Raw genomic sequence first — 10,483 nt, forward strand, 5'->3', positions numbered from 1 at the left:
TTTAACTACTATATAACATCGTTTGTTGCTTCCACTTTTTTGTCCGTACTTTAAAAATATATTACTTCTACCATTTCGCGGGACAAGGCACTGTGTATGGGCATCAAACGATCAGGACCCCATGGTAAGAATAATTACAAATACTGACTCGTAATTGTTTTTTTTTGTTTTTTTACAATTTTTGTGTGAGCACGAGGAGACTCTCAGGCTGCGTAAGTTGTACATGTGGCTCGTTTTATGGTGAAGCTCACCGTTAATGAGGCCGGCATTGTTGACCAGGACGTCTAGCCTAGACTCCGTCTTGAGGATGTCGTCGGCAAACTCCCGGACCGACCTGAGGGAGGCCAGGTCGAGGCGCTTGATGACTACCTTCTGCTGAGTCTCCTCGAAGATCTCCTGCATCGTCTTGTTGGCCTTTTCCAGGTTCCGACAGGCCAGGATGACCCGCGCTTTCCTCCGCGCCAGCTCTTTGGCCGTTTCCTTCCCAATCCCTGAGGGTTACACGAGTCTTCTAAGTCTTCTGTTTTCACTGACAGCTTTAAGACCGACGACCAGTTCGCGTTTTCCGCTTTTCCTCCGCTTCCTCCTCTCCAACCTTCTGCCCCGTCCACCGTCGGCTGTTTTTTCCTCCCCATAGTAAGGAGAATCTTCTGGCTTGCGGAATCTCGAGTCTGGTCGTCGGCCTTTAAGAAATGTCCAGCGTGGCGTGTCCGGATGATCTGATCAGCGCCCCAAAACCCATTTAGGGTTGTGGCATCATCTGTTATGATCTCCGAAAAACGAATCCTCAACCAAGAAGCCCGAACCGTCATTGACTTATGCGATTTTTTTTTTTTAAGTGGCCACAGGCTTTGACTGCCACAGGCTGTCACAGGCTCAGTCACAAGTTATCACAGGCTCTGTTACAAGCTGTCGCATGCTCTGCGTTTCGTAAGTGGCCACTGACGGTAAGAAAACAAAAATAAGTGTAGCTAAAGAGTTATGACTAGTGATAAAATCAGGTGGCAGAGAATGTAACGCGCGTATTGAGCTCCTCTGGGCGTGTGTGTAAACCTGTGAGCTCTTCTGAGCTAGCGGGTCCTGCTAAATACTGCTAAATTAAGGGATTAAACCTAAATGTGCGTGTGATCCTACAATTACTAAAATTACCAGCTAATTATAGCGGAAAGCGTTTCGCCCACTAAATTTAGCGGGTAATTTTAATTGGCCTGGCAATATACCGAAATTCAGGATTTCCCGCCAAATTTAGCGGCAAGACATTAGTCTGTTAAACTGAGCGAAACCTAGTGTGACTCCCAAGCTCGGGTTAAATATATCAGGAAAACGCTTCTGCTAAATTTAGCGGGAGGGTACAAGCATAACCTTCTCTATACTCACAAAGCCTGGCAGTTCGACGACGGAGCCACAGAGTGCCCGGTCGCAGATTTGGAGCGCGAGGATCTGGTAGCACAGAGCATTTCTCGGGGAACCTCGACGTCAGCGCACAGCTTTTGCAGCAGCGAGGACACGAAACATGGTTTTCAAACCCGACGAGAAAAGAAGCGGTAGCGCGAGGAACGCGATGAGCATGAGCGGACATTCTATCAGTCGGTAGAGGTGTGCTTCGGCGTCTCGCCGCAGCGGGGCGCCTGTCACGTGGCTCTCCTCTCATCCGTTGTCTGCCGCTCTACCTGTTCAAGTTCGGCGGCCGCTTCTCGTGGCGATCTGCCAGGCTTCGTCAGTATAGAGGAAGCTATGGCATAAGTTAGCTAAATTTAGTGTGAGATATATTTGTACAGTTCCGCGCGCCACCTTCTTGACGATTTTTTTTTTTAATTACTGTAATTACTGAAAATAAGAAAACGGCAGGAAGAAGATTCAGTCGTCCCGCCTCTAGCGCAAGCTTGCTGCATTCGAGAAAGGCTTCGGCGTTTCGGGCGCGCAGTTCAAGCCCGGCGGAAGGCACGGAGCGCGTGCTGAGGTCAAGCTTTCGAAACACACGTCCTGCCGTTCTTTTTTTATTAGCGGTTGTAACGCTACACACGTTATATGTAATAAAAAGAGGGTTTACGCACCCGCGTTGCCTCCCGTTACGATGACCGTCTTGCCCTCTAGCGTCTGTGTGGACCTGCAGACGCCCTTACTGTGAACCAGGTAGAGTTTCAGGCAAAGTAGACCGACAGCCACGAGAAGAACTATCTTGCTGGTGGCCAGGGACAGCGTGACTCCGAGGATTTGCACTAGGAAATTTGTCATCTTCGTTTGCTGTAAAACAAAACAAACGATTCCGAGAAGGTCAAAAGTACCGGATTTGGTCGACCAATCAGCCATCTAATTGGTTACGTACGCTGCTCGGATGCAGAGAGACTTCATATTTTATTACAGCGACAGCTGTTCGTGGGACACTTCGCTATTTCGCACCGTCGACCGCGCTCCATATCGACGCTAGCCATTTTTGACATTCCGCCAAGAACATTGCATGGGCCGCTGATAACGAGATAACGAGCGAGCAAGATAACATGCATGGCCAGGCATGGTAGCGAGATAATATGCGTAGTCAGTAAAACACTCCCCGCCCAGTAATCGGGCAGTGCACTGGGATAGGTGTCTTTGTGACCAGTGTGAGGTCGTTGCAATGCGCGCCAGCGGTCGAAAGGGCGCACCATTTGAAGAGCTTGGTGCGTCCTGAAGCCGCTGCTCGAAGGCGGCTCTCTGTTTGCATACACGGCGGCTTTGGCTCAGAAGGGTGGATGGTGAGGGGTTTTCTTCGGCGGTGTCGGGTCCCGATCATTGAGCGCCCGTGGCAGTGCACCTGGAAAGACCCTGCACGTGTGCCGAACGGGCAGCATCTGGGATCGGCTCGTCAGGGTCCCTTTCTTCTTTCTCTTACCCGACGATGTTCGCCTTTCCGGTCCTCCCTGCACCGCGTCTTTCCGTCCTGACGGCTCTCTTTGCTTCTCAAGGGGAGCCAGGCCGGGGGGAGATACGTGATTCCTGATACTGCTTTCGGCTTCTGACTCGTGTCGGCTTCGTCATCTTCTCTTTGGAGAACCGCCTTGGCGGGTGGCTACACCGACGCCGCCACACGTGGAAAAGGGTGCCCGTTCGGGCCCTCTTCCTGCGACCCTCCCTGTGTTCAGAGACCAGTGATCACCCAAGGGTCCTCGTTCCGGCCCCAGAGGGGGGGTGCGTGACCTCTCGTATGTATGTTATGAGGGCGTTGCCAACTGCACCCAATAGGAGGGGTATTGGACTGTGATTGGGTGGAACAAGTTGCGGCCATGGGTTTTTAAACCCGAGGAGGACTGGGAGAAGGGAAGTGTTTGTACGGGCTCGAGTGACCAGATATACGCTCCCGGAGCGGGTCTTGCCGGAAGACTCATGCGGTGTCCGGCAAGGATGACTGTTCTGTAAAATTCTACTCTTGTAATTTTTATATTCGCTCTTAATTAGTAAACGTGTTTGTTCTTGTTGACGTCAAGTCTCCGTGATGCGTTATTCGACATCCTCGACAAGAGGCAAGGCTTCAAAATTGACATCAAGCAGCTAGCATCAGCATCAAACATCATCATCAGAGAAGAAAAGAACCTCACTGGTGCAGTCGGCAGGATGCGTATGCAAGGCTGCTGATCGAGGAGTGCTGGTGACATCGAGACGTCTGCTGGAAGCCGGGATCTCGGAACACTGGGCGCGAAGAATTCACGAACAGCGTCCGACAGACAAGCACCGTCTCTTCATACGGACCTGGGTGGAGGAGCACCGGAACCGCATCGCGTTCACTGGTAGGTGCCCTTTCGTTTGCTGGGACTTGCGCGCTCTATGACAGATCGGTATAATCTACGTAGTGGCAAGGGCAAACCAGGCGGTATGAACGGGGAGGACGGAGGTCGTGCGTCGGCGGTCAACGCTGAGGGTGATAGTAGCAGTAGTGGCTCGGAGATGTCGGTGGCAGACAAGATGTCACTAATGCAATTGCAATTACAAATCGCAGAGGCAGAAATGGAGAAGCAAAGGCTTCTGTTAGAAACTCAACGCCTCCAAAATTCCAGCGCGGTGTCCGTGACGGATGGGAGAGGCGGACTTGGGAGTGCTGAGGTAGATAGAAGGATGAAATACGCCAGCCTAATGAAGGGCGTCCTCGACCCCATGCCTACTCATGAGCCGTTTGTGCCCGGATGGTTTGAGGATGTTGAGGCGACCCTATAGACTCGTATGGTGTGCCCAACGAATGGTGAGCGGGGATGGTCTTGCCGCGGTTGAGTGAGAGGGCTCGGGGCATGCTTGCCAAGCTCTCCGCAGAAGAGCGCAAGGACTATCGAACGCTCAAATCCAAAGTATTGGGGGGTCTGCGGCTGTCAGCGGCTGAATACAGACGTCTCTTTCTGAGCTCTAGGAAGGGTAGCAAGGAGACGTGGGAGCAGTTTTCGGTCAGGCTCGAGAACTACTTGCAATACTACCTGAACAGCTCCAAGGTACAGACCATGGAGGAGCTGCAACAGCTGATGGTTAGCGACCGCATGAAGGAGTGTCTTGCACCAGACCCTAGAGCCCACGTCATACTCAAGGAAAAGGGAGGCTTCCTGACCCCGAGCGCGATTGCTCAGCTCTCAGAGGACTTTGATAAAAGCCTGAGATCGAAGGGGGGTTCGGCCACAGACAGGGGCGCTGCGACAAAAAAGCCGAATACAGAAGCACGCGACAAGGACGGACGGTCAGCCGCACCGTTCGGGCGCCGCTGCTTCGGCTGTAACAAGCTGGGTCATGTCGCAAAAGATTGCCCTACCCGTAACACCAACCCCAGCAACCGAATGGGAAAACGTAACGAGGAAAAGGATCGCACGTTGGCAGCTATGGCCAGTGCAATAGAATTTGAGGTTGAGCCCCGAACGGCGAGATCAGAGGAGGGCAGTGGCGGACACACGGTGTCGCTAAAAAGTGGCGATGTGGATATTACTGCAATCGTGGACTCCGGGGCCGACATTAGTGTGATTCGACAGTCTATTCTCCTTGACTATGAGGCCGCGGGCTCCAGGAGTGAGCTAACGAGTGCGTTCAGCGATCGGGTGACCGCGGAGCTTGCGTATGAGCCACTTAGTGCCGTCACGGCGGGCCCTTATGTCTCGTTGCAACCGGGAAGTCAAGGGGTGTTATGCGCCCTTACGGAGAGGTTGGTTGAGGGGGTTGACGCTTTGATCACACCTTCTGATTATGAGCAGCTTCGCAGCGAGCGAGTGTGCACTGACTCCGCGCCTCGGCCTATGGGATCAGTGGCAAGTGAAACAGTTGCGAAGGGTGGGGAGATCGGCGAGGCAGTCGTTAGAAGCAGAAGTGCTGACTGTAATGACGGAGGAACGAGAAACTGGCAGTGGGGCGAATCCGATTGCCAGGCATGAGTTTAGGCGATGTCAGGGGAGCGACACGACACTGGATGAGGCCTGGAAGCAAGCTCGCGTGGGAACGCATGGAATGGTTGTAATGGACGAGCTTCTATACCATTGTGAACCAATGGCCGGTCGATCATGCAACCAGTTGGTGATCCCTAAGGGTCGACGTGAGGAGGTGCTCTGAATGGCACACGATTCTGCATGGGCTGGGCATCTCGGTGAGCGTAAAACACTTCAGCGCATCAAGCAGTCGTTCTATTGGCCAGGCGTGGCCGCCGATGTCAAGGCTGTCACACGTGCCAAGTGAGGTCTCCCGCGCGACAGTCAGACCGAGTGCCTATTGCGCCGCTCACGAGACGGGACGCGCCTTTCCAAATGGTGAATATGGATATTATTGGCCCGCTCGACCCCCTTCAGGTAGGGGTCACCGCTATGCGCTCTGTGTCGTGGACTACTGCACGAGATGGCCCGAAGTCGCCTGCCTTCGATCACTGACCGCGAAGGCAACATGTGACGCTCTCTTAGAAATCTTCTCGAGAATGGGAGTTCCTGTGACGGTTTGCTCGGACCAGGGAACTAACTTTACGGCAAAACTCACTCAGGAGCTTATGGCAAGGCTATAGGAGCGACGCCGCGGTTCTCTACACCGGACCACCCTCAGAGCAACGGACTCGTGGAGAGGTGGAACGCAACATTCAAGGTGATGTTAAGTCATGTAGTTCAGGAGCATGGGCGCGACTGGGAAGGTACATACCGTACCTCTTATGGGCGTATCGCGAGGTTCCCAACGCTACAACCGGTGAAACACCGTTCGAGATGATGTACGGTAGGGTGCCGATCGGGCCACTGGCTATACTTCAGAAAACATGGACGGGTGAGTGGACGGTGCCAGACTCGCTGAATGTCTCAGCAGGAACGTATCTGTCTCAGCTGCGAAAGCGCCTCGAGAGTGCATCCGAACGTGCGAAGGAGACAGGTGCGCTGACTCAGGAGGCCTATGCTAACCGGTACAACCTACGGGCTAGGGATAAGCAGTTCAGTGATGGGGACCAGGTCTTGTGGTCGGAAAGAGAAAAAGAGGGTAAGTTGAGGCCAAAGTGGACCGGACCGGTCACGATAGTTCGGCGGTTGCGTCCGTATTCCTATGAAGTGGAGCTCGAGGATCGAAGCCGTAGAACTGTCCACGCAAACAACCTAAGGGCATATCACTCTCGGGTGTCAGTAGTGGGCGTGATCTTCGAGGAGGATCGAGCGTTCGGTGACGTTCCTACCCTTCCGATTGCTAAGGGAAATGAGGAAAGCGGTGAGCTTCCGACGGTCGCTCATTTGACGGAACCCCAGCAGTATCAGCTGAAGGCATTGGTAGAGAAAAACCGCGTCGTATTTTCTGAAAGGCCGGGAATGTGCAACGTTGGAAAGCATAAAATCACACTGCAAGAGGGGTCCGAACCTCAGCGTGCGTACCCGTACCGGGTTCCTATGACGTTCAGACGAGAAGTGGAACGCCAGGTGCACGAGCTTGAAGAATGGGGCTTAGTGTATCCAGTGGAAAGTAGTCACGCGCATCCAGTGGTATGTGTTGCCAAGAAGGATGGAAGTATGCGACTGTGCATAGACTATCGAAAGTTGAACGCTATCACCAAACCAGATGCCTTCCCCATGAGCAGGGCGAGTGATCTACTGCTTGAAGTTGCAGGAGCAAACTTCATATCGATCCTCGACATGCTTAGAGGATATTGGCAGATTCCGATAGACGAGCAGGCGCAGTACTATACAGCGTTTGTGACACCGCAAGGTCAGTACTCGTAGAAGGTAATGCCGTATGGGCTCCGAAACTCAGCCTCTACGTTTCAGAGGATCATCAATTAGATCTTGGCACCACATGCTGAGTATGCGTGCGCCCACGTCGATGATGTGGCGATCTTTTCGAGGAAGTGAGAAGAACACGTAATTCATCTGGAGCGCCTCTTGGCAGCAGTGGCGTCCGCTGGATTGACCGTTAACGTGCAGAAATGTAAATTCGCTCGAAGTGAAGTATATTTCTTGGGGCATGTTGTAAGGGTCGGGGAAACATGGCCCGGACCCGAAGCGGGTAGAGGCAATCCAGGACATCGCTAGGCCGCAGGCGAAGCGAGAGCTGCGGAGTTTTCTGGAGCTAGCAAACTATTACCGCGACTACGTCTCCGACTACTCTCGTCTCGTTCTGCCGCTGACTGATCTCACCAATAAGCGCGTACCGCGAAAGCTGCCATGGACAAAGGAAGCCCAAGAGGCATTCGAAGAAGTGAAAACACGGTTTGCTCAGGCGCCTGCACTCTTTGCGCCTGCAAAGACGTTATTCAAGCTAGCTAGCTTGAATAACGCTGCGGACTGTCCTCCCGATAAATGGGGTGACCTTCGATATCTCATTCAGGAAATCGTCCGCGACGAGGTGGCTCGCCAACTAGGAAAGCCTGCCACTTCCCCAGAGCCCTACGTCTCACCTTCCATCAGAGCGCTTATTCAAGAGCAAGTCACAGCCGCTATCCCTAACCCTGTGATACCGCCCACCATGCCAATGCCGCTCGCGCCTACTTACGCCGAAATGGTAGCGCGTCCGCCCCCCATGCCTGTCGTCCAACCCCAGCAACCATTTCCTCCCCCTCGTTGGCAAGGACGTAGAGCCGACATATGGAGGACCCCGGAGAATCGACCAATTTGCTTTTCATGTGGTCTGGTTGGACATGTCGCTCGGTTTTGTCGACGTCGGTACCCTGAAAGTTATGGTCCCCCACCACAATCTCACTATCGACCAGGCTTCGCTGGTAGTCGTCGAAGTGATGCTTTCCAAGATTACTCTGACTACCAACGGCAGCAACGACCAAGCAGATCTCCGTCTCCCAGACGACGCTCGCTGTCTCCTCTCCGCCCACGTACGAGATCTCCCGCTCCAGAGGGAAACTGCTAGGAGCAGTTCCAGAGGCGAGAACTGCGAATCCTTCTACATCCTTAAGTCCTCGCCCTATTGCACGAAATATGATTGATATTGTAATTAATGGTTTGCATGTTCAAGCATTAGTTGACACCGGCGCTGCAGTATCAGTCATTCGGGCTGACCTTTGTAATCGATTGAGGAAAGTCACGACCCCTTTTGTTGGACGTCCATTTAGAGCTGTTGGTGAGCAAAACATTGTCGCTACCGGGGTCTGCACAGCACGCACTGTGATTCAAGATATATGTTACTGCGTCGAATTTGTGGTGCTTTCCTCCTGCTCTCATGACGTGATTCTTGGCTGGGACTTTTTGGAAGCAACGAATGCCCTTATTGACTGTGAACGTGCAGAGGTGGACTTTGCTGAAATTCGGCTTCCTGAAGAAAATGGCGCTGTCGACACGATCAAATTATTTCTAACTGATGACACAAGAATTCCTGCGTTTGCTTCTGTGTTTCTGCCGATTCAGTCATCTAAACTCGAAGTGCTAGTCCTAATGGCATCTCCATCTGCAGTTTTTTTTCGCAAGACAGGTATCCTTGTTCCTTTTTCCTTGCTCAACCTTGACAACGGCTACGGATTTATTATGGCTCTCAATACGTCTTCTCTCCCAATAATGCTCCCTCATTGATCAAAGGAGTACATTTTGGCTACGGACGCTTCACAGTTCGCGATCGAAGCGTGCTTGGCTCAGGAAGGTGACAACGGAAAAGAGCGTCCGATTGCTTTCCTTAGCAAGAAACTAACCCCTGCTGAAACCCGTTCGGCTACTATTGAGCGCGAGGTGTTCGCGATCATCTGGGCCCTACAGCGGCTCGAGACGTGGCTATTCGCGGCATCGATCAAGTTCGTCACTGACCACAATCCTCTTAGGTTTTTGACACTCAGCACCCTACATAGCGCCCGCCTCACGCGTTGGGCTCTCGCGCTGCAAAAATTTAATGTCACGCTTGTACATAAGAAGGGCAAACTGAATGCCGATGCGGACGCGCTCTCCAGACTGGTGACGGTCGAGCCATGATCACCTAGAGGGTAAAAACGTATAACCCTGCAACTTGCGAAACAAAAGAATATTCTGTGCTGTCATGGAGTGTGCGGGTTGCAGCGGCCGGAGGGCCCTACCAGTGGCTGGTGTGTGATGGTGTGTTCATGTGTGAACCCTTTGACAATCCTGCAAGAGAGGATACTCCGACGGCCTGTATTTGTCATGCCCCTCGGAGGCAGGAGAGTCCGCTGTGCTATTGTTTCGCGGTGGTGCCGTGTTTATCATTGTCCCCTTGTATAGAGTGATCCTACTACTACATTCCATCGGTTTTGCTATTTGTAGTGACTAGTGCGTATACATACATGTTGCTTAACTCCGTTAATTTGTATGCGCTATAGTTGAAAAGTTGACGTGCTTGCTAAGGAGGTCATTTTTTCTCAGAGGAGGAAGGCGGCACGTGGTTGTTTTTAAGAGGTGCAGCTGCCCTTCAAAGGTAGACCTTAACGTGGTCTCTCTATGTGTACGTCGTACGTTGTTGTGTTCTTGTTTTCCCCTCTTTTTTTTTCGTGCGACCTGTCTTTTTTTTTTTTTTTTTTTGTACTGCTAATTAGCCCTAGAAGTACTGGCGCAGTCTTGGAGGGGTAGAAGCGTATGCACTTAGGGTAGTTGGTGATCCATGAATGTGAGGTTAAAAGCGCTAAAAACAACGGACAAGTAAAAGAAACGTACAACACAGAGCGCTCTGTGTTGTACGTTTTTTTTTTTTTACTTGTCCGTCGTTTTTAGCGTTTTTAACCTCACATTCTTGGAGGGGACGTGTGAGATCGTTGCAATGCGCGGCAGCGGTCGAAAGGGCGCACCATTTGAAGAGCTTCGTGTGTCCTGAAGCCGATGCTCGAAGGAGGCTCTCTGTTTGTATACACGGCGGCTTTGGCTCAGAAGGGTGGATGGTGAGGGGTTTTCTTCGGCGGTGTCGGGTCCCGATCATTATGCGCCCGCGGCAGTGCATTTGGAAAGACCCTGCACGTGTGCCGAACGGACAGCATCTGGGATCGACTCGTCAGGGTCCCTTTCTTCTTTCTCTTACCCGACGATGTTCGCCTTTCCGGTCCTCCCTGCACCGCGTCTCTCCGTCCTGGCGGCTCTCTTTGCTTCTCAAGGGG

At 52.4% G+C, this 10,483-nt stretch overlaps 1 protein-coding gene across 1 annotated transcript in view; it reads right to left on the reverse strand.

The window, feature by feature from the left end:
* The window catches only part of LOC115325131 (retinol dehydrogenase 11-like), a 37,520-nt gene extending 35,285 nt beyond the window's left edge, over positions 1-2,235 (reverse strand). Inside the window, exons 1-2 of the mRNA XM_040217349.3 lie at positions 2,055-2,235; positions 252-491 (exon numbers count right to left, since the gene is read on the reverse strand). Of these exons, the coding sequence (XP_040073283.1) occupies positions 252-491; positions 2,055-2,235 (421 nt within the window). The remainder of the gene's footprint in view (positions 1-251; positions 492-2,054) is intronic.
* Between the last annotated feature and the right edge of the window lie 8,248 nt (positions 2,236-10,483).

Source organism: Ixodes scapularis, unplaced genomic scaffold, assembly GCF_016920785.2.
Source record: "Ixodes scapularis isolate PalLabHiFi unplaced genomic scaffold, ASM1692078v2 PGA_scaffold5__190_contigs__length_132052651, whole genome shotgun sequence".
Taxonomy (NCBI): Eukaryota; Metazoa; Arthropoda; class Arachnida; order Ixodida; family Ixodidae; genus Ixodes; species Ixodes scapularis.